Source organism: Python bivittatus, unplaced genomic scaffold (assembly GCF_059951505.1).
Source record: "Python bivittatus isolate LINGU-HERP-01145 unplaced genomic scaffold, Pbiv_v1 ctg000610_np1212, whole genome shotgun sequence".
Taxonomy (NCBI): Eukaryota; Metazoa; Chordata; class Lepidosauria; order Squamata; family Pythonidae; genus Python; species Python bivittatus.
In genome coordinates, this window is record NW_028277088.1 from 49,595,276 (window position 1) to 49,620,512 (window position 25,237).

Below are 25,237 nucleotides of genomic sequence, written 5' to 3' on the forward strand. Positions count from 1 at the left end.
ATCCTGCTACATGTACCAAGAACTGCTGAAAGCCATCTATTGGGTGGGCCTTCTCTAGAAAGCTTTCCTCCCTGGAATTCAAGAGGCACTTATTTTAGCATAATAGTTTACAACACACCATGCTAGAAGAATTGTTGTTTAGAATGCATTATTTTAATGTTTCATTTTTAAAATACAGTAAACTTCATTTAAACATCTCCGTGCTATGGATTCTACATGCAGCAACCCAGATTTGTTGTGATTTATGTAATTTGTGTAATGGCATAATAATGTAATTGTGTGTTTGCATAATGCAAATTATATCATTTGCAGCCATTTACATCTTTTGCATATTAATGTAGTTGCAGAAAGAACATAAATGCCTACAATGTCTTATTCTCTGATTCCGTGGAGTTTCTTCAACCTCTTCCTCCCAATTAGTCTGATAATTTTGTTGGTTTTATTGAATAGTTTTATTATGTACTTTATTTGTTTTCCTGTAAGCCTCGGCAATGCTACAACATTATAAGCAGAAAACAAATCTATAAATAAATATTTTAATTTCAGCATCCACTGGGCTCCATAAACTTGGCAAACTGCACTAATCGTCAGATTGAACCAGCCAACAGAGAATTCTGTGCTCGTCCCAATACTTTTGAGCTAATTACTGTTCGACCCCAGAGAGAAGATGATAAGGAAACACTTGTTAGCCAATGCAGAGACACACTCTGTGTTACCAAGTAAGCATCTTTTAAAATCCATATTGTATTTCTCAAAGAGCTGAGTATATATTTTCTCTATTATAGATTGCTTTATGTTAGTTGTTCACATGGCCTGGTTATCAGCATTGTTGATTAAGTTATGAGGGTGATTTTGGAATTGTGATATCTTTTTTACAGTGAATAAAATAATTTTGGATAGTTTCCTTTGTTAAGACAGTCCATTTTTCCTGTATAGGAGAATGTATAAATTAATATTCAATCTTACATTTCTTTAAAGGAACTGGTTATCAGCTGATACTAAAGATGAGCGTAATCTTTGGATGCAGAAGCTAAATCAAGTGCTTGTCGACCTTCGCATGTGGCAACCTGATGCTTGCTATGTCCCTATTGGAAAACCTTGAATTATATTTTCTCCTTAAAGCTTGCTTTAAAGGCTAGATGCAAACAATGTTATTCTTTTAATGACAGTTTTGTATAAAAGTTCTTTGGGATTATTCATTATACTTTATGCTTTAAAATTTGGAAAAAGGTATGTTATTCTGGACTACTTGCTACATACAAAGCTCTAATTCCTCTAGTATTGGTATTTAATGCATCAGAGCTTGGCTTATTTTAAGATCTGAAGATATATAGCATGCAGGGGAATAAAACTATCAAGGACACCCCCGTTTTTTTTTAACTAAACAAGAATTCTTCAAAATTGTTCACTTTTAGTAAGAAGATGATCTATCTATACATGCATTTTTACAACCTAACTAGTTTTTTAAAAGAACAAAAAATCCTGAAGGATAATGTTCACTATATAAGTCACATATAGGAAGTGTCTATCTGGAATAGAACTGCATAGAATTGTCAAAGATCTGAGTAGACAAAATGAGATTAAAAAGAAAAAGTGCATTTTTGTACATAATATGGTTTACAGGTATGATCATTTATGCAGTTATGTTGCACATGTTCCCAGCAAACAAGCATCCAGTGTTTTCTTAAAGCTGCTATTTTTTTTAAAAAAAACTTTGTCTTTCTGATCTACCCATTTTCATATTCTTTTCATCATTCTTCTATTTCATTGATCGTCAAACAATAGGATACAATGTGGATATACTCAGGCTTTTTACAATTGAAGTATGTTAAGTAATACTTAGAAAGAACCATGGATTTTTTTTTTTAAATAAGTGATCTGTAAGCAAAACTAATTTAAGCTGAATGGTGCAATATCAAGACTGCTCAGTTAAATAGCAGATACGCAGCTTCCACAAATGTTTTCTACTGGTATCACAATGTGCTCTGAAAAATTAATAGAGGTGCACTTCCTTTACCTGAAGTAGCTTTAAATAAACACTAATACTTTATCAACTGTCCCCATCCTCTTTCCATAATTCTGTATATTTTTCTTAGTATTTTTTTTTCTGATATTCTTAAACTATGCAGAAGACTTCAGCATGAATAAAAATGTCTATCAAAAGAACTGTCTTCCAATTAGTGCTTTCTTGCCATAGTGCAAAAGACTGGATCCAGACATAGCTAGAATTAATAAGCAAATCCAAAAAGCTGTGAGCACATGAATATACGAATGTGCAACATTTCTTGATCCAGGAATAGATGTTTTCAAAGAACTCTAAAATGTCCTGTTTTCCCTCTGGATCAACCTTTCTAACTCATGGGATGGCTTAGTTTTTTTTAGAAGTAAATCTTCCAAAATAGAGTGGTTTGAGGCAGTCCAGGCCTGCAACAGGTTTGTTTTTTCCAGAAACCTTGAACAGCTTCCAGTTCAGAGGATTTATCTTAGGAAACCATTGAATCATCTCTGAGAATGGCACAGTGAAGGAGGTTAGTATGGTCCAGAGGGAAATGAAAATACTCTGGAATGGTCTCTATCCATATCAATACATTTTTCACATCCCTAAGATCTAACCTCCCTGGGTCAAGGAATTAGAAGGAAGGATTCAGTCTAAGGCAAAATTCAGTAGCCAGCTACCAATCTCATTGGCACCATACTTATATAGAAGAACTGCAGCCTTGGCCTCTCTCCAGAATATTTAGGCCAATTAACCCTGGAAAAGGCCAAATCAATAGCAAAAAAGAATTAGGGACATTGCCAAAATATCACCAGTGCTCCTGAATTCTATCACCAAATGTTAGATGACCACAAGCCCTCTACTGTGGGGTATCGATACAATCTAACCCTAAGCAAATATAGATGGGCCTTTTCCAAAGCCTGCTTTGATGTCCCCCCTTCAGCAATCTTCTGGCAGGAAGATTTCATGGGACTCATTATTTACAGAGACTTTGCCGTTGTGGATCCAGAGAAGTAGAAACTCTTGCTCATGTCCTTTTAGGGTGTCCTTTTTATGATGCCCCAAGATGTGCTCTGATCTCCCCATTCATCTCTAAATTTGAGGGCCATACTGACAAATTTTATGTTTATTACTTTTTAAGGGATGCTGACTCGACACTCACATACCAGGTGGCCAAATGTTACACAATTGCACAGAACTTTTAATTATGTTGCTTTCCTCTTTCCCTAATAATAAGTTGTTTATTTTTACAAAGGCTGGTAAAAGACCATAATAAAGATATTTGATTTGGCAAAATTGAATACCAAATTCCTGAGAGGAGGGCAACTTGGGAGAGGTGTTGGCTCTATAAGATCTTCCTGTCACCTAGCATGTTTCCTGCTAAGAGAAAAAAGTTAGACTGACCCTGAAAGTTGCCTAAAACAATTCTCTCTCATTGTTTACAGTGAGAAGGTAGTTTCTTTCTGATATGAAAACCCAGAGGGAATAGAGATCCAAAAAGCTGTGGACTTTTACCTTGTTGGAAAAATATTGGCATTAGCAGAGTACTTTCCATGAGAAAAAAAATACTAAGTTAACAAAAGAGTAATGCATTTATAGTATTTCAAAGAAAGGGGCATTTAACAGCAGAGTTTTTCTCCTCAGTAAGCACCCTAGCATAGCTCTTCCCATCCAGAGTTTAGGAGGAAGATGGGTCCAATTTTGTGGCACACTATTAGGGCTTTCTCTCAGTAAGATTGCAGTTTCAGGAAAATAGCTAAGGGTGGTTGTGAAAGTACTGAAACAATGGCCCTTTTTCTTTTTTCGTAAGCCAAATCTTGTTGAACTGAAGTAAATGGCATTTGATTAAGATATTCAACTCAATAATAATGTTGTATTTAAATTTGTACAAATCCTAATGAATTAATTTTAAGACTGATTATGAAAGACATGACTGTTTTGAAGGAATCCAGTTTTGAATTTGTATCAGTCTTTTGTTTTACAAGAATTTATTTGATTAACTAGCTTTTTGTTTTACTCTTCTAATAAGGAACTGATTACAAAGAAAAGCAGAGCTATTTAAATACATATTTATTCATATATGATGAATATGTAAAACTTTCATGAACTAATCCCTGCTGAGGGAAAAAACAACCAAAATTTGTTAATATACATAAATGTAAACCTTGAGTGGCATTAATTTGAACAAATATAAGGATATTTTAGCTGAAAATTCTCTTAAAGGAATAAGCAATTTCACACTTCAAAGATCTTGTGGTTTCTTAAAACTTTATTTTCATCAGAATTATTAATTAACTGTTGTACTGATGATGTGAATATCATAGCATTGCACAAAATTACATACTGGACAACAAAAATGCCAAGTAGATTTTTTTATGGCTTTAGTGGGTATTAATAAAATGGACATAAAACTAGTTTTCTAGATAGATTTAAAGCACTTCTAGTAAAAAAAAAAATTCTGCCTTTAATACTGCTAACTAAAAGCTAAGGGTGAGCTTGAATAATGGGCTGAAAAGTTAGAAATATATTACATAAAAATAGCCCTGTCCAATCAGGTAAGTGTCCACCTTAGTCCAGCACTTTTTCTTTCTTACAATGACCAATCAGATGTTCACATATTTCTTTATTTTTAAGCAATCCTAGAGAACAGTATATTGCCTGTTTACTCTAAAAAAGGCATCTTTGGGTGATAAAGGCTACACAGATAGTGTAGGACAAAATATTAATGGGAGAGGCAAAGCCATATAATTTAATGTCTAGCAGAAACATTAAAGCGATATATCTGCAGTGTTCCAGTTAAATAGAATGTGTATTAGAAGTCAATTAAACAGAACACCTACAACTACTGTATTTAGAACATTAGAGTGTGGCAGTGTGAGCTCCCTGATGGATATGGGTCTTGTAAGTTGGTCTCAAGGTTAGAGCTTCTGACTGCTTGTTCCATGGAAAAACTGATATAGATTCCTAGAAGCTTGTCAAACTGAGTAAGGCACCTAAAAGCAGATACCTCAGCCCTTTGGAGAAAAGGTTTAAAAGGCAGATTTGTTAGGCAATGAAGGAGATTATTCGTGATGTGTTTGTGCTGTGTGGACTGAAGGTGCTACATATATCAAGGAGCAAAGCCTGAAGCCACTGAAGGAAATAACTTTATGGCAACCCTGGTGGAGAGATAATCCCTGGAGAAAGGAAGGTGTTTGAGGGTGAATAGGCTAATACATCTAACACCTGCCTGCAGCTCATTAAACTAAAAATATCTTCCCAGCATTATGCTGCAGTAGCACAATCCTGAGAAAAATCTCAGCTGCTTAAACACATTGCAAGCAAGCAACATTATGTTCCCAAAGCCATAAGATCCAAAACATCTCTTTGACTTTAAGTTCTACACAGTTGTAGTTTACCTGATATAATATTTCAGTGTCAATATTTTGCATAACCAAATAGGTACTGAGTGAACATAGAGGTTTTTAATTGAATGACATACATTGTTTTTCCCCACATGTCTTATAGTCTGAATGTCATCCAGTCCTTTTAATCTATTCTTTCATGCCATTGATTACCTTATATACATTAATAGCTATAACCATTCACTCATAGCCACTTACATCTGGAAATGCTCTGGTGCTTAGCCAAGCCAGAGTACAACATGATTCAAAGAGTTTCTGGAGTTTACCAGATGTGTGAAGAATCCCCCAGGATGGAGGATGTGATCACCAGGCAGCTAGAAACTGCTGAAAAATCTCAACTCTTTACCTTGCCATTCCTTCCATTCTTTGTCATGTACCACCATCCTTCCTCATCATTCTCAGCAATCAAGACTTGTTCTGAACTGAAAGGATCTTCATGTACATTTCTGTTGTATGTGAGTCGACTACACCTCCACTTATCCTTGGTATAAAGTGCTACACTTGGACTCAAAACATGGGAATTATGAGTTAAGCTATCTGTTAAATGAGTTTTAAATATATATATATATATAAGAAATATATATTTCTTAGGAGTTCAGATAAAATCGTGCAGAAGAAAAATAGATGTTTTATTTTTGCTCAGATTAAGAGAAAGCAACGATGGAAAAAGGTTGCCCGTTCTTGTAATATCAGTGTCCCTGACCATGAAAGATTGCTGCAATCTCACTATTGAATGGATTTTCTTTTCCAAGAATATCAGGCCTTTCCTGGAGGAGCTTCTTCCAGAGGATTCTTGCTTCGAGCGCAGAGGCGAACTAGAAGCAGTTAAAAAAAAAAAAGAAGTGGATGAGTAGATTCTATGTTACTTTAAATTCATGCCCAAAATAGCTTTATATGTTAAAATGTTTGCAGATTAGCTGTCATTAAAATACAGAAATATGACAAGTTGGCAACAGTAGCATGGCCACAAAATTAAATACAAAACAACTTTTTCTTTATTGCTGTACCTTCTAGGGCTGTGCCAATCTGCACAGGGAGTGCTTTCCTTTGACAAAGGCTTGAAGCTGCTTTTTCAAATTAACCCTGACCTTGCTCCTGAGAACAGAACAGGCATATTCTTTCCCTATGCTAGAATAGGCTTCTGCATATGTCCAGTGCAAAACTATCTTCCAGTGTTTCTGTTACTTACCAAAAGCCTTTTCTGAATTTTGCAAGTCCTCGCTTGTGAGGCAAAGTGAGGCAAGGGAAATCATGCTGCCTGTCTGCCTCAAGGAAGAGAATCGTATTGCCTGTAGGTGTGAAGCTCTTCATCAAAGTGAAGTCAAATTGCTTTTCTAAGGCCTAACATTTTAACTATAATATTAATAAGCTCAATATGACTCAGTGAATCTCTTCTTTACCAGATGTGCTTGTTGTTCGGACCCATTTCGCTCATAAGGGAAGAACAAGCCATCAGAATGCAAAACTGAAAGCTTAGCATCCAACAGTATTTACTTATTTATTTTTATATTTATTTGTTCCTAGCTGAAGTTTTTGACCCACAATTTAAACGTTTACATCATTAATTCATTCAAATTGCAAAGATTATGTGACTGAAGGATGGAATACCAAGCCCGGTCTTTTGAGGGCTGCATCAGTCACACATCACTCTCTTCAAACTGTTCTTCAAATTTCTAACTAAATTTACAAGAGCAAATCCAAGAATTGGCCACAATGAATTCAAAGAGCCTCCTCTTTTGAGTTGATGCAGATGTATAATTACAACTTTAATAGCTCTAGGAGGTTAGCATGCAAGGAAAGAGAATCAGCAGTAGAGAATCCTGAGAGGAGAAACCTGGAAGAGTGATACTTCTGTCACAATTATTGGGGAATTTGGCAAATTATTTTAGCAAACATCCTTTACCATAACAGCACCCTTTAGAAATTTCTTCCACCGGAAATATGAGTGGAACTGTCACTCCTGACTTTCAGGAAAGCTGTTTAAAACAGACTTCATAGAAGGCCTTTTCTTAAGAATTAGTTATTTGAGTACTTAACATTTTAATGTGAGAACAGACAGTTCATGATGTGTTGGTTTTAATGAATAGATTCATTTGGTATACTTGAATTTTTATTTAATGTTATTTTTTATTGACTTGCCAAAATGTATATGACTCCTACCTTCTAGTTTTATGTTTTAGTTATTGTCCTTTGTGTTATTATACACTGTGAGGGATGGGGGGAACTCGTGGAGTGCAACGGTGTAAACAGTTACATACTTCAATGGAAAATGGTTTCCCAGTACCAAATCTTATTTTTCCCTTCCTAAATCAAGACATCACGTTGCCAGGTTTGTTCCTTCCCCCCTACCACTCACACATATTATAGAACTGCCTGTATGACTTACTAAATTTGGGTTTCAATTCTATAAGTTAGATAAGGGCATCTTTTCAGCTTGACCTTTTAAAATATGTAACTCTTACATGGCTTTTTCAGCTTTGGAGTTTTCTGACAAATACTTTTTGTCATTTGGAAGGAGAAGTCTAAGGCCCTCAAGCTGTGTTCTAGCCATACAAAGCAATTATAATTCTTCAGAATAAACAAGACAAATCGTGTTTGCCAGACTCTACACTGCTATATCAGGTTTTTCTTTAAAAGCATATAGTTATTTTATTTTGTAGCTCTTTATTAAAATGTGTGGTCCTGTCATGTACAAAACAATCAAGCATTTCAGTCATAGTTTTATAAAATGTATGTAGCTAATTAATAGCAGTGACCCTATAAGAGATGGGGAGCTAAGGTAAGCAAGAATAGAATTCAGTTTTAATATACAAATTTATGCTTTAGTAAATGTTAACGACTAAAGAGTCAAATACTCATTGGAAACGAGGTGGCTACATCAAAAGGTTTCAGGTTATCTCAGAAAGTCTTAACAAACAATGGGTTTTAATACATTACAGTTGCTAATTGATGGTACTTCTAATTGTTTCACATGGAATCTATATCTGCATATCCACCCCATCTTCTCCCTGCTTTCCTCCCATCCCAATTTAAATCCTACATCACTTTAGCCACTACATGCATCTCATGAAAAAAGCTGCAGATCATGAAAGCTTGTACCTTGTACCTTTCAATAAAATATGTTAGTTCAAAAAGGTCATCATACAGTTCTTCTACCTTGGGAGGTATAGGTCATAAGAGATAAGGCAGTTATTTCCTGGAAGGGCCATGACTGGCACAATGTGTCTCCCAGCAGGTTGCAATATCATGCCTCTTCAAAATATCTGCAATTTGCTTTCTGAATGTGTTAATCACATTTTCTCCTTGGCTAGGTGGTAGGTAGTAGACACCAAAAAATGACAGCTCTTATTCTTTTTCCATTTATTTTAATTCAATGGTACTAATTCCCCTTGATTTCTGTAGAGATGTGGAACCTTTTGGTTACAGTGCAACTCAGAGAACCAAGGAGCTGACTGGGATTAGCAGATGTAGAGAAGGGCAATCCTGTCTAATGTCCTGAATACCTCTATATTCCAGAAGCTAGCTAGGCAATCAACAGAACTCCCCTCCATGTCTCTGGGGTACCCAAACTGGATCTATCAAACACCTGGGGTTGGCCAACTAATTAGCAACTTCCTGCAGAGTCTTGTAGTTCCAATTAATTCTATAAGCACAATGAGGTGATCTGTCCATGACAAGGGACTGATAGAAATGTCCCCAATGCCCAGTCATATTACAAGGTAAAAGCTAGGTCTAATGGTCAAGCCTGTGGTGACCTGGGACAAGCCCATGGTTATTGGTGGTCATGAATTTATGAGCTTAGTCTGACCCAAGAGAGAGGAGGTTAAAATCATCCAGACTAGCAGCTTGGAGAAATCCATAATCATCCCTGCAATGAAATCAAGCTCAGGGTGTAGCACTGCTATGCAGCTGGGGGTATGTTACAATAGCAGTCCCCTCCCCCCACCAGCTTATCGCTTCTCACAAATATGGCCCCATGCCTAGCCACCTGAAGAACACTGCCTTTTGCAAGTGTTAGGACCCTGGCACACAATTGCCACACTACTTCCCCTACTCAAGCAGTACTTGAGACCTGGACAGAAAGTTTTCAATGAGGGGGTACTCCATGATCCTTGTCCAGCTAGGTTTTGGTGACACATGCCAGATCAGTCATCTTGTCCATGATATCATGGGTGAAACTGGATTTATTACAGACAGATCTGGCATTCACAAGCATCAGTCTGATTCTGATATGCCCAGCAAGCCAGATATGTATCTCACTGGTAAGACTGTAGAGCCAGAAGTAAAGATTGGCACTTATTTTATCTCTTTTTCCCACGGAAGGTTCAACATTCCTCCCCCCACCCATCAAATATCTTTCTATACCTCCTGTTATCCTCAGCTCCACCTCAGTCCCCCCTTAGCCACTATGCTCCTTTATCTTCCTATCCCTCTAACTGTTGGGGGATCCATCTAACACTGACCTTTGAAGACCAGTGTTGTGTGCACAAGTACCCCAGCACTGCAAAGAAAAGGATATCCCCCCCCATCCAGAAACAATCTCTCTACTTGGTTCTCCATTCCCAAGCAAGGCAATGCCTATGGTAAACCAAAACCATTTAACAGGTGTATCCAGGTGTGTGTCTATGTGAATGTTACATCTTTTAAATCCCTTCCTTCTTTTCTGTGGCAGAAAGCCTCAAGAATGCTGTCTTTCCTTTTCTTTAAAGATTGTGGCGGATAGACCATTGGCAGCAAATGAGTTTTGATTTGACACTATAGAAACACAGTTCCTAGAGAGCGAAAGAATTGCATAATATCAGAAGAAATGGTATCCTAAAGATCCTAAGTGCTCTTAATTAACATGCAGAGCTATCCTATATGTTGTCTGATTGTATGTTTTGCAACCAAGCACTATCGTACTAATGGAAAACATTACTTCCCTTGTACATCTAGATTTTCCTTATTGTCTGTTTTAATGGGAGCTCCAGATGTTGCTGATCAAGTCCCAACATCCTCATCATGATGGCTGGATTTGCTCTGAGTTATAGTTCAGCAACATCTAGAAGGTCACAGATTCCTCTCTTCTGTTCTAAAACTACCTACCCATCTTGCCTGTTACCTGACTAGGATGAAATCCATCCATGGGTTCTAACAGCTGCCAGATTTCTCCTCCCATTTTCTGCCACATCACAATAACTGCAAAACAAATAATTATACAGATTATATTCTATAGGAATAAACATCAATAAACTTCACACAGCATCACTAGCAATATTTTAGCAGATGACTACCATATATGAAGATTATGATTATCTGTGTAGCAGTGTCAGAGCAAATACTATATTCAATCCACTTTCCTTCCAGGCAACTCCTCAAAGATATTTGCCTACAGCAAACTGCTGGCAGATCAATTCACATTCATTTCCTAGCTAGAACAAGGCTAAAATGAGCACAGTAACAAATGTTCTTAGTATTGATCTAACACTTTCATCTATATTATGTCTTATTTTGCACCAAGGTTCAAAGTTACTGCTGTCTGGAAACAAAATGGACAATTATATAGTATATATATGTTTTTGATATATCATTTAGCTACATCATTTTTATTACTGCATATTTGCTAAGAACTAATAAATTTTCTGGAATACAGTGGTACCTCGGGTTACGAACTTAATCCGTTCCGTGACTCTGGTCGCAACCCGAATTGGTCGCAACCCAAAGCAAATTTCCCCATAAGGTTCAATGTATGAACCTTATGACAAGCACACCAAAAACCTTCCAAAACGCCACAAAACACACCACAAGCCTCACCGAACGTCTCCTTGCTACCGCGATCTTGCCCACAGGAAGCCACGACCACATGGCAGCAGGGAAAATGGCCACATATCCTGTTCGTACCCTGAGGCGGAGTTCGCAAACCGAGGTAAATTTCTGCGGCCGGAGCTGGTCGTAACCCGAAAAGTTCGTTAACAGAGGCGTTCATAACCCGAGGTACCACTGTATAAGGATTATTAATAGATCTTCCTTTGATTCTATTATTTCTACTCTGCTAGATATGCAACTCTGAGCATATGCATTACTGATGAAGAAAAAAAGTTGTTTGGTAACATAACAATCACTATATAGATCCTAAAATAATTTAAACCTGGTTTAGTCAGATTCAGCCCACATTTTCTCCATCTGTTCTCATATTTCCAGAGTAGCCATATTATTCTATTGAAACAAAACCAAAAAGGCTCTTTTTTCTTTATAAACCTCTTTTCTGTTTCCCTCTTCCCAGTTTTAGATGTATATATAGTATTTTCTCTCAGAATTACTACTCCACGCATCTGATGGACTCTGGTCCATGAAAGCTTATACTATAATACATTTCTTAAAAAGTTAAGGTCCCTTTGGTGGGATGGAATAAGAATCTACAAAAGAAAACATTATGCATGTTTTAGTAGTTAACTTTATAATAGTAGTTAACTTTATAATATGTATCCAGTGTCATGTATTCTTAATTGATGGATTCTCCATAGCAGTGACAACATTCTGTCAATGAACCTAAATACCTATAGAATTTTTGTCTTTAGTGAAACACCACAGATTCAAGGATGGGCAGTGACTGCTTCTTTATTTCTCCTCTTTTGCAGCTAAATACTGGGTCAGCTTGTTAGAATAACAGTTAGAGAGCTGGTACTTCAAGGCTGCTATATTGCATTCCAAAGAAGGTGACTGTAATATCTTCACACTTTCATACCTACAGTATATCTTGATTCTTGCTATCTTTCATTCTTATTAGTTGTAAAGCAATTCTCCCGTGTAGTTGGGCTTAAACTGCCATTGATTGATGCTCTATATAAGATCTATTATAATCTTAGGGCTTTTAGTCTTGGCTTACCTGGACTAGTAACCTGCTAGCTTTAGAAATAACAACATGATGATTTAATACTCTCCAGTTGTCAGCATTTCTTGGGTGAATTTTCCACTACCGACCCACCAGACTCTCTGCTCCTTTCTGTCTGAGTAATATCTCAAGCAACATCATGCTTTGCATAGCTTGGTTACATTGAGGAGACAGTATTCACAATAGCTAGAAATGAGGAGGTCTACAGCCATATAAGACATTCCCAAGCATTTTAATTTCCCAAATTCATCTCAAGGTAATACTGAAGATCACAGAAAATTACAAGAAGACCATAGAATGTATGCAAACTTTCAGGTTCTGGACCTCCTCATTAGAAAGGATGCCAAACAAACCAAAAGGGGAAGGAAAATGAAAGGCAGCCATAGTTGAAGCTCTGGAATCTGTATGTGTTGTGAAGCCACTCTGCTTTTACAGTGTTCCAGACTGTCAGCTGCATGGTAGCAGATGGCAGATATTCTCAATCAGCATCTTCTCTCAGGCATGATCATGAGCATATAGCACAAAGCAGATCCCCCAGCCCCTCACTTCTGCTAGAGGGGTAGTGGAGTTTTTATTGTTTTAAAACAAAGACAGAAATTGGGTACCAAGGCAAGGTAAAGGAGAGAAGGTTGTAATCCATAAAAATCTAGAAAATCCAGGGAAGCAAGCATGTCTGCTGGAATGATCCATTTGTTTGTATGAAATAGGTAACAGGTTTGAAATACTGTATATTTTGAATGTGTGCAGCTATTCAAGCTTTATTGTCTCTGATATCTATTGTCTCTGTAAAGTTGCCTCCAGATAGGAGCAAACCAACATCATCTTAACTCAGTTTTATATTCTTACATATGTGTTGCTATCTCCTTATCACTGAATGTTTGTCTGTGATTGCTTAAAGCCAAAATGGATTTTTAAAAATATTTTCTCTTCCTCTTTTTCAAATAAAGTTTGATTCTATTTATTTCATGTGGGATTGGTCTATTTCTCCATAAAGGAAGAGGGGCTGATATCCCTAGCCACATGCCTAAGCAATACAGGGTCAGGAGTTGGGGATATATCACTAATTTCATTTTTTCTCATTTACCCCCTTTTAATTTACTGTACCAGAAAGTAGTATAGGATATGGGTTAGGATGTATAGTTAGGATGTGTAGACCCAGACATTTTTGGGGGGGTTTGAGACCTCCGACCTCTCACTCTAAGGCCTTGACCATACAGCTACAATATATAATCATCGTTTTACACTGAAATATGGGGAAAATTCAAATTAGGCTCCACCAGGTGCTATAACAGTTTCAGGCAGCACCTAGGATTCTCTCTAAAAGTTCTAGATGAAGAAAAACTTAAGTTTAGTCCTCCATTTCTGAAAATACAACAGTCTCTTTCCTACTGTTACACAGATAAACTAATCCGTTCACTCTGGAGTGCAATTAGGAGAAGCAGATTCCTACAATAATGTTTTGCAACGTTATTGCAGATTTCTTGCAATGAAGCAAATGCATGCTTCCTTCATGATCTAAATAGAGATGCAATGATGTCATTCATAAGTTAGGTATCAATTATCAATGACATCATTTACATTCAAGGCAGGAAAGAAAGTTTGCAACTTAAGAAAGTTAAAGGCAGCATAGCAGAGACTTTAAAAGCACATATTCCCTTCATTTTTCTCAGATTTGTAAAGGGCTATAAGACAAACAGAGGAGTTCTAGTCTTTGAACAAACTATATTTGCTTCAGTATTATGGGGACCTTAGCACCACCCATATTTCAGTCTGACAGAACTGCATCCTGAAAAATCTGATGGGACCTAGTTCTGTTTAAATCTATGCTAGAACATTCAAATTCCAAGTGTTAAAACATTGAAAGGTGGTGAGAAAATTGCACTTGCTGCTAAATATTTCATACTCTAAGGCTCTGAAAAAGTTTAGCAATGAATTTAGCAAGACTGTAAACTAAAAATAGGCTAGTGAATAGAATAGAACAGCAGCAGTGTAGAAGGGAAACTCGACAACTGACACTTCAACTAAGCAGAAGTTTTTAATTACAAATGTGCTTATGGGGGCTATGAAAAACATTGCCAGAGGTTGTGTTTTGGCAAGATTAGATTTTTTTTTACCAATGTGGGAAGTTAAACTGTGCTAATTCTCCCCACATCCTACTAATTTGGTTTAAGTTTATCATTTCAAAATAATTCGGCTCAGCAGCAGTCGGTTAAAGGCTATTACACAAGCAGATATTCAGAATTGTTTTGATGTTAAGTGCCTATTCCATTAGTAATTCTTTATTAGTAAAGAATATGTGACTGCATCAGTAAGTAAAAGGAAAGATAAGTAATTCAGGGTTCCTACATCCCATCTAATGATAAAGATCCATAATCAGTAGCAAGCTTATACTTGCCATTCCACTGAAGAATTGTAGGGGTAGATGTCAGCCCTTCAAGGTAGACCAGACTAGGAAACCAAAGTCATGCATGCTAATTCTACTTTTAATATAAGACTATAGTAACATAATCTTGCAAGTCTGAATACGCTTCCCCCATCCCTTCCTTTATCTTTGTGACAACTAGGGAGGATCTTGTCTGAGACACTTTCTCAAGTTACAGTTCTGCCCCAGACTCAGGTTTCTTTTACCTGACCATTGTCTTGGTAGCAGCTCTTCCTCCTGTTCCTCAAGCTTATTCCTTCTACCCATTACAGTAGTTAAAGATTTTAAATTCAAAACTTTTTGAACTCAAAACACTCCATTTTGTTCAAAATGAGTCATCCCAATTATTCCAGAAGTGTTATAAGGGCTACCACATCCAGGCTGCAAAAATCCAGGTAAACACAAAAGCAACTATGGTGTCCATCATTTGTAAAAGCTGCAAAAAGACTGCAAATGCTGGAGGAGGCCTCAAGGGGCTATGAACATGGCTGCTTCTCTTCACTCTTAGCAGAGAGAAGGAATCGTGTTACTTTGCAAAGCAGTAGCAAAGGAGTGTTTTGCTTGAACGTTTCTTGAAATGAAGTGCCCCTCCCTTGAAGGTTTGCCTAGTCTGAATAGAAATTGAAGTACTAAAAATAACATATTTCTTCAACTAACTTTCCAGTACATCAGTAACCCTAATAAAACTACATGCCTTGTAAAAAGAATAATCTTTTCAAACTTTGGCTCCTTTGCATTTATAGACTACCTCACTACAATTAAAGGGCTATACTTTCAATTATCCTACCTTTCTTAAAATTAAAAACACCCACCATCACAGGATCTTGCTACTGCAGAGTTCATGCATGAGAACCATCTCACCATGGAATGAAGTAATATCACAGTCTCCATCCTTCTCTTCATGGATGAAGTTAGCAGATTGATTGTTCAAGCCAGGCCAGGCCAGTAATGGTACCCAAGTTTTTAGGATAATCCACATGCATTTACTTAGTGAATTTAGGCCACTTTTAAACACCCCAAAACCTTGTCCTTGGAGAATAATAATCAATATTCATCCTTTAGGTCAGCCTTCCCCATTGATGCTGTCACTTGATACCTTAAGCTCTGGTTCTGGTCCAACACCTCTGGATTTTGGCACTAGTTTGGCAAAGGTTATTTTAAGCTGGTAGGCATTGTCCCTCTTTCTACTGATGTATAACAAGTAATTGTTCATTCAGATCATGTCTACTTACTTTCTTTCAGTGGGAAATCCATGTAGAAAATGTCAAAATTGGCATATTTCTCAGATTTTGCTATTTCTTTCAAGACATTGGAAAGCTGCATGGCTCTCTGGAAAAAAAAATCCATAAAACATGGCCATTACCTTATTGATATGAGAACTCTGCCAAGACTTCAGAGTAGTATCTCTCTCTCTCTCTCTCCCCAACAACAGGTGAGCTTTGTATTGTCAGAGCACTTTAGCTTCTCTGAAGGAAAATATATATAAATATGCCAATTATAGTCTGAGTCAAAACACTGACCTCTCTTTTGACAAAGAATTGTCTGATTGGCACATCTTTGACCAGTATGCTATAAAGATGCTGCTCGATTTCAGTGGCAACATTCACTTACAGATATCAGATTTTCAAAGCAAGGTTAATAACACTAAAGATTCAGTGCTCCCGCTAACCCATCTCCACTACTTCTGATTATTTTTAGGCTAGAGCAGGCAAAATTGCTGGATTGAAAATGGCCCTTGAGAATCACTTCTTTACATTGAATTCACTTAGAGATGGTTCATATGTCAAGGGAACATATGAACATATGAACTTCTGAGTATATGTGAAGGGGAAAGCATATTTGCAAGGATCTCCATGTCAAAACTCCCTTGCATGAGTAAAATTAACATATCTGGGAGAACCCAAAGCTACAAGTCTGTTCTATGGTTCATATTCATTCTTAGACAGAACAGTCCCATAAGTGGATTGTCCCATAATGGCCAACTTTGGGATATGAATTTAATCTTTCTCTGGCAATGAACAAGAAAATATAGGCTATCCTGCTTCTAGCCATTTGAAATCCTATGTTTATATAAAAAAACTTTGAATCAAGCTCAGTTCCTAATGGCATCATGGACATGCCCGTGAAGTAGTCTAGGCAGCAATACCAAATTGGTTTGCCAGAGACTTCTTCCTGGATTACTCTCTCTCGCCCATAAACCTCAATGTACTGGTGATCTCCCTTCTAAACACTAACCAAGCCAGGTTTTTTTTTTTTTTTTGTGATCAAAGTTGGGGAGGTGTTGCCACTTGCTTAAGCTCTGCTCCTAGAATGAGTGTATGTCTGTTGAATCACCAAGAGTTAAACAGGAAATCTTAGTGATATTAAAATTTAGGCATTCCTTTTTTCAAAAGCAAAATAACACCACAACAATCCTTCTTTTAAAAGTCTAAACATTGTCCTTTTAAAAAAGGGAATCAAGAGAGAGAGAGAGAGAGAGATGATAGATTTATATAGATGAGTGAGAGAGATTCATACTATTTCTATATTACATACCTCTGTAGTCAAATTCCTAAGCGTGCCATTTGAAGTTATCCAGCCACTGCATTGATTAACCTGTGGAACATGAAAATGCTGTTTTAATATGGCATCAGTATTATATATGGTTGAAAAAGATCAACCCAGTCAACTGAATTGCTGACTGGTAGCATGAACAGTAGCAGCTGGAAGTGGCATCAAAAACAATTCCTAAAATGATCAGAAGTATAGATAAATAGCAGAGCATTAGACTTTCAGTTCCAGTCAGGAAATGCCAAATGAATGACGATTAACCAAATGATTTGCTTATACATGGGAAACATTTGTTTTCAATAGATGTATCACAAACAGCCAATAACTATATTGAAATATTTCTGTCAAAATGTTGCCCATGTTTTTAGCAGTAAAGACCTGGATGACCTACAAAAGGTTTGGCAGCCAAAGTTAAATATTAACATGGTGCTGTACTTTCCTCCTACTTTTCTAAATGCACTTTGATGGCATCACATCAGGCTTCACCACCTTGCCTGGCCCTGGGGCTCATTATTTCCAAAAGACTTGCTAACACTATTTCAGAAAGGAAAATGCTGAAGATCAAAACATTATGGGAAAAGTTTTCTTCTGCTAATGTCTTTTAAAAAATCTGCACTCCACAAAATTCTGCATCATGTTGTGCAAGCACTCCTGACTGAATTTTTTGTCATTAACTCTGAGATCTCCATTGTTGTGCCTGGGGTACCAATGGATTCTCTCCTTAGTGTCCACCATGATTCCTGTCTCACCTGACTTTTAACATTTTTTAATATTTAACTCTTTCTTAACCTGCAAAGGGGATATACTGCAAAACAAAGCCACAGATTTCAGCATCAACTTTATTTCTGATAATCTACCAGCCCCCGAATAGGTCCTGTAACAAAAATGGGTGGGAGCAACCTAGCCCTTTGCTTGGAATGATGTCCACCTGGCCAGAAGGAGAAGATCAGCAAGGCTAGGAGCATCTTGTAGAGGAAAGCTAGAGACTGGAAGACAGTCTTCTAGTAAATTGGTGTTTTGTAAAAGATTATGTTCTCTATGATAGTCATTTGTTAATGAGCAAGCTTCATTTCCAGCAGCCACTTTGTGAGGGTACCTCAAAGACATTCTCCAAGTTCCACAAGTGCCCAACCTGAAAAAAAATGGGATTAGCTCACAGCCTATGTCAAGTTGTTACAAATATAATTATTAGTATAATTTGTATAAACAGTAATACAAATATTAAATTCCATGTAAAATTATTCTGTGTTAATTATTTATTTCCAGTGCTTCCCAAAGTGTGGGTGGGGACCTCTAGCACTAGATGTAGTCCAATTTCAAGTTTCCCAATCTTGCCTGCAATGAATTTCTTTTGTTTGTTTTTTTGCTACCATGGTAAATTGTTTATGTGACTCAAGCAATCTTTTTTGCCACAATTTACCTTTCACTTTTTTCTTGCTTTTCTTTTTTCTTCTACTCTGATTCTTTATTAAAATAACAAGATGTAACTGATACTCTAAATAGGTAAGCCTGCAGAATTCTGGGATGGATCAGAGGTACACCTAGTTAACTGGAACTCGATATCTTCACTGGTACTAAGGAAATCCAGGAGGGACATTTTGCTAAGTTCCTACGTAAACCCAACTCACTTTTCACCTCAAGGTTAACTAACTAGGGACTAAATTTCAAGAGACTTTTGTCTTTGAGTTTTCCCAGGAGCAAGACTGTCTTCTAGAGTATTGCATGGCATACATTTTCTAGGACTCTAGAAAGAATCGATCACACACACTCTTCTAGGAGCAGTAAATAAGCAGAGCACATTAGTTTTTATTATTTTATTTATGATGTGCTCAGCTCAACATCCAAGATACCTTAGGAGATATTCCCTACTTACAAGAATTTCTAGTGCTAGAAGATAAAGTTAGATCAGCACTCCGGTCATGTCAGCCTTACCTATTACCAAGTTGGAAGGCTATAAGAACTGATTAAATACCCACTGAAATATGGCAAGCAACAGAAGTAGTATCATAAAGGTTCTAACTAAGCTAAGTCATCAAATTCAGAGAATAACACAGTGGCCAACTAACTGGAAGAGGGAAAAGGCAACTATTAAGCATACAAACTATTGTACAATATCCTTAATTTCGCATGCTAGCAAAATAATGCTTAGGATCATCCAACGCAGATTAGAGCCCTGCATGGAAAAAGAGATGCCAGATGTTCATGTTGGCTTTAGAAAAGGCTAAGGAACACGAGATATTATTGCTGATACACACTGGATAATTGAGAAAGCCAAAAAATATTAAAAAGAAGTCACTATGTGTTTCATTGATTATTGAAAGGCCTTTGGGTTGATTACGTCAAACTATGGAATGTGCTCAGAAAAATGGGAATCCCAACATGTCATTGTCCTTATGAGAAACTTATATACAGTTCAGGAAGCCACAACACAGACAGAACATGGTGAAACAGACTGGCTCCAGTTTGCCAAAAGAGTGAGACAAGGCTGTTATATTTTACTGTTATTTATTCAATCTATATGCTGAATACATATTAAGGGAAACTGGATTGGAAGAAGATGAGTATGGTTTTAAAACTGGAGGGAGAAACATAAAATCTCTGCTATGCCGATGACACTACCCCAACAGCCGAAAATGCAAAGGATTTGCAAGCTCTAATAATAAAAGTTAAGCAGCAAAGTACTTTGGTTTTTCGAATGTCAGCTAAAGGGCAAAGGGACAAGTGATTTTCTGTGTTGAACTGTGCTATGTTGTGCTTCCTGAATGTGAACCTTTAATTTTGGTTTGCATTTCTTTTCAGGGCACTTAAAATTTGTGTCTGACAGACATGCAGTCATGCCTTCATTTTCTGAATGCTAAATACCCCACCACATATTGGCTAAAGAACTTGATTTTAATCTCATCTGCTGCTGGAGTAGGAAGGTTGCCTACCAAAACTCTAACACAGATGAACTTTCAAACCAACAAAAATTCAGTTCCTTGGAATGCATCTCTTATTTCTCATCTTTTAGCCTCAGATATAATTGAGGATTTCTGGTTGACATACCTGAAGACAACTAAGAAAAGAATAAAATTGTCCATATGTGACATCTTTGTTCAGCTGACCTGAAAAACAGAAATATTTTTAGTCAACAGCAGTCAAAATTAAAATATTCCTTGCTGGAAACACACAAGCAATCTGCTTGACAACGCCTTTATACTATTTGTATGCATGGATTAATAAACTAGCCAACCAGCCTTCCAATCAACTCCCTATCATTATCATCATTGTTCAGTGATGATTTTGACAGCAGGTGTGTGTATCATACAATATACTCTGCCGAGGCAGCACTTGCAAAAATTGTTATAGGAAGTGGCCATAGATGGCTTTTTTTTTTTAAATTGGATTTCTCTCCCACCCATCTCCCCTACAATAGGGGACTCTGGGCGGGTTACAAAAAGGTTAAAACTATAAATATATATAAAATACATCCCATATATACAATTAAAACAATACTACTTAAATTTTCTTCTTTCTGGACTGAAAATGTGGAGTCCTTAGGGTTCTTTGAACTTGGTTGTTTTCTTGCAGACGTTTCATTACCTGTTTAGGTAACATCTTCAGTGCTAGAAGGGAGTGGGGTTTGCTTTCCGTTTATATATAGAAACTTGCCCTGTCAGTGTTGGTGGGGGAGTTGTTTTTCTTGGTAGTTCCCAGATTAAGCTGTTGTTTACTGCTTGATTGTGTGTCTGCTATTAATCCTAGTGTTAATCTCTGCTTATCTGGGTGTTTGATTGCTGGAGAAGAGATCTTTTTGTTTCCTTTTTATTGTCTCTTTTGAATGGTGTGTAAATGTTGTTTATTTCTATGTGCCTGTTGATGGCTGATATGGACTGAAAATGTAAGCACAATTTGAAGCAGCCCTTCAGCTCTGCAATAAACTATTTGCAAATCTACAACACTTCAGGCTAAGTAAGATTGTTAAGGCACTGATAACAACCACTTTGTGAATGAGAGTAGAACAAAGTGGTTTTCATGGATTTCTTCTATATATTATCTCTGTAGAAAGAGAAAGTGCCTGAAACATTCACACAACATGTCTTCAATGAATAGATATTCTGTCCAAAATAGCACTGCATGCCACCATATGTTCTACTACTGCACCCATGTGATATTTTACACGTACAAAGAGCATTCTTTTTTTTTAATAAATTTTTTATTTTTTACAACAAACACAAACAATAGCATAAAAAACATAAAAACCATCTTCCATTTTAAACCGTGTGTCAGCCAGTTACCAATCATTTGTGCCATCTTTTCATAGTCTTCACTCACCATTTATATAGAGTCTCATGTCATCTATCCAACACATATTTATATATTTATCAGTTATCAATTATTATTCATTTGTTACTAGTCTATAACACCAGCTTTCATAATAAGATTTGTATCATTTTTATCCATTGATTATATATATATATATATATAGTAATTTATATCAATTTGTCAAGTTTCTATTATATAATTTGCTGATCTATTACATTACTGTATCTTTTCATCCAACCATTGATAAAACAAATCCCATATCATATAAAATTGTTTGTCTTCTTGCTCTCTAATTTCAAATGTCAATTTACTCATCTCAGCACATTCCATAATTTTCTTAATAACTTCCTCCTGCATAGGTACTTTTTCATTCTTCCAATTCTTAGCAAATACAATTCTAGCCGCTGTCAAAACATTTACAATCAGATATTTCAGTTCTTTACTATATGTTTCCGGTATAATTCCTAGTAAAAATGTCTCTGGTTTAAAGTCTATATGTTGTTTTGTCATTTTTTCCAGCCATGTGTGGATTTTAATCCAATATCTTTTAGCTTCTGGGCATGTCCACCACATATGGCAATATGTGCTGGGCTTCTGATGACACTTCCAACACTTATCAGACTTGTTCTTATACATTCTCGCAATCCTCGCTGGGGGTAAATGCCACCTGTGAAACATCTTATACAAGTTTTCTTTATATGCAGTTGACATTGTCATTTTATAGTTTTGAGACCATAGTTTTCGCCACTTCTCTAAATCAATTCCATGTCCAAAATTTTTCCCCCATGCAATCATTGTTTCTTTAACCTGTTCTTCCTCCATTTTAAATTCTAGTAAATGTCCATAAAGTTTTTTGATCACCTTTTCATCAGTACCCATCAAGATTTTATCTAAAACAGTCAGCTCATCATAGATACCTTCTGCTTTAAAATCTTTATCGAATCTAGATTGTATTTGCAAATATGAAAACCAATTCATTTTTATACCTTGTTCTTCCAACGCTTGTATAGTTTTAAGTTCACCCTTTTCATTCAATATCTCAGTATATCTAACTGTTTGTTCCTTTTTATATGTTATTGGATAAGAAAAGGCTTCGATAGTGGATATCCATTGTGGAACTTTTAAATAATATTGTCTTCTTGTCTTCTCCCAGTTTAAAAACAATGCCTCTCGAATATAGTGCCTTCTAAAATAGCCCTGTGTTTTCGTTCCCTTATACCATAAGAAAGCATGCCAGCCCAACAACAGGTCATGTCCCTCTAAGGTCAATAATCTATTATTTCTTAAAGTTATCCAATCCTTTACCCACATCAAATTTGTCACCTGATAGTATAATTCCCAGTTAGGCAAGGCAAACCCACCTCTTACTGTTGCGTCTTGTAGTAATTTAAGCTTTATTCTTGCTTTTTTACCCTGCCAGATGTATTTCAATACAATTTTATTTAAATCATCAAAGAACTCTTTCCCTAGACGAATTGGAATTGTCTGGAATAGATATAATATCCTAGGCAATATATTCATCTTAATAGTGGATATTCTCCCAATCATTGATAATTGTAAATTCTCCCATTTTGTCAAATCTGTTGCAATCTGTCGTTTAAGTTTAACATAATTATCCTCCTTTAATGTACTACATTTAACCCTGTTTGTGACCTGTATTTCTAAAACTTCTTCCAATTCTTTCTTTCGCCTTGCTAGCATGTTCTTTGTTAATATCTTTGTTTTATCTTTATTTATTTTTAAACCTGCTACTTTTCCATATTCTTCTATCTTTTCAATTAATTTAGATGCTGTTTCCAATGGGTCCTCTAGTATAAATACTAGGTCATCTGCAAAGGCTTGTAGTTTGTACTCTTCCTTTTTGATCTTCATTCCCTTTATTTCTTTCTCTTCTCTTATATTCCTATTCAACACTTCTAATGTTAAGACAAACAACAAGGGTGATAGTGGACAGCCTTGTCTCATCCCTTTTGTTATGTCTATCTGTTCTGTTAAATCTCCGTTTATCATGATTTTTGCAGTCTGCTTATAATATATTGTTTCAATGGCTTGGGTACATTTTTTACCAAAGCCCATTTGTTCCAATTGCAGTAACATAAATCGCCAATTCACGTTGTCAAAGGCTTTTTGTGCGTCTAAAAATATCAAGGCCATTTGCTTTTCAGGGTGTGCCTCATAGTATTCCAGAGTGTCCAGAATTACTCTCATGTTGTCTTTAATTTGTCTCTTTGGCAAAAATCCGTTTTGATCGGCATGAATAAAGTTATTTAAATATCTTTTTAGTCTTTCTGCCAATATTGAAGCAAAAATTTTATACTCTGAATTTAATAGAGATATAGGTCTGTAATTTTTAACCTGTTGTGGGTCAGTGTCCTCCTTTGGTATAAGTGTGATATATGCTTCAGTCCATGTTTTGGGTATCCTCTTCTTTGTCATAACCTCATTCATAACTTCCAATAGTTGGAGGCTCAATATGTCCTGGAAGGTTTTGTAGAATTCCACTGGCAGCCCATCTGGACCTGGAGCTTTCCCAACATTCTGCTTTTTTAGAGCTTCTGTTAGTTCCATCATAGTTATATTCCCCTCTAACATTATTTCAATGTCGTACAAAGAGCATTCTTGAAGAGCAGTTTCATTTTGGAAAGAGAAAGAACCTCAACCCTCTTCCACAACTTTTTCAACTTCCATACATGCCGAGTATTGATTCTTCTTATTATGAATGAGTTGCTTTTAGACATAGATTATGTATGGACAATTCACTGTACGGACAAAGAATATCTATATCTTCCTTATATGTATAATTTTGATGCTGTTGCATTGTTGATTTTCAAAATTTTCTCTTGTTTGTTATTGTTTTATTCTGTTCTATTTTATTAAGTAAATAAAGCAAAACAAAGAACCCCACCACCACTCTATTTAAAACAATGTGTTTTAATCTTTGATTAAAGATAAAAACTTTAGTTTAAAAACCAAAGATTTTTTTAGCAGTTTGATCACAGGGCTTCCTAGTGTGGCATTTATGGTGCCACCCCCTTGTCTCATTCAGAGAATTGTACAAGGGCTTCAGATGATGTTTTTTCACTGTAACTCTACTGTGTTTTCCATCCTCTCTTCCATATTTTCTCTTTCCTGGAAGAAACCAGTACAGCAAAAAGGAAAAGGCTGCATATTGTAGCTGCACCAGCAACTGTTCATCTGGAAACATGTCAGATTTCCACCACAGCATTTGTTTCAGTCCCAAAGAATATACAATTCCCCCCCCCCTTTTCTTAGCCAATTCAGGCAGGAAGATAAGTGAGTTGTATAATAATCAGTTCAAATCCCAAGAGTGAATGACTGATGCTTTACCTATTAATTAGCCTTTCCCTCTCTAACAAATTTAGCCATTTCACATCAAGGAAGAAGATGAAAAACAACTTCGTGTATATCAATTTTCACTTTTTATACAGCGTAGGGATTGGCTTTAAAGGTAAAAGAAAGACACCTATAATTCTGTATAGGTGACATGAATTCAAGCACTATTACACCACTCTCTCATATGTTCATTTATTTTGCATGGTTGCTTTTTTCCAGCTTGGCTCTCAAATAAATCTAGAATGGGATGTGAAACTAATAGTTTATGATCCTATAAAGTTGATAGTAAGCTATAATGGATCAGACCAAAAAAACTATATAACCCAGCTTTCTGT

General features: G+C 36.4%; 2 protein-coding genes across 3 annotated transcripts in view; one reads left to right on the forward strand and one right to left on the reverse strand.

Moving 5' to 3' along the window:
• The window catches only part of ANLN (anillin, actin binding protein), a 41,797-nt gene extending 39,618 nt beyond the window's left edge, over positions 1-2,179 (forward strand). For both annotated transcript variants that reach the window (XM_025171557.2, XM_025171558.2), the window contains 2 exons: positions 547-719; positions 979-2,179. In XM_025171557.2, coding sequence (XP_025027325.2) covers positions 547-719; positions 979-1,102 — 297 coding nt within the window. In that variant the 3' untranslated portion in view covers positions 1,103-2,179. The remainder of the gene's footprint in view (positions 1-546; positions 720-978) is intronic.
• A 2,006-nt stretch (positions 2,180-4,185) lies between these two features.
• AOAH (acyloxyacyl hydrolase) overlaps positions 4,186-25,237 on the reverse strand; it is an 89,992-nt gene continuing 68,940 nt past the window's right edge. Inside the window, exons 18-22 of the mRNA XM_088149981.1 lie at positions 20,289-20,347; positions 17,229-17,288; positions 15,926-16,022; positions 10,502-10,578; positions 4,186-6,215 (exon numbers count right to left, since the gene is read on the reverse strand). Coding sequence (XP_088006107.1) covers positions 6,090-6,215; positions 10,502-10,578; positions 15,926-16,022; positions 17,229-17,288; positions 20,289-20,347 — 419 coding nt within the window. The 3' untranslated portion in view covers positions 4,186-6,089. The remainder of the gene's footprint in view (positions 6,216-10,501; positions 10,579-15,925; positions 16,023-17,228; positions 17,289-20,288; positions 20,348-25,237) is intronic.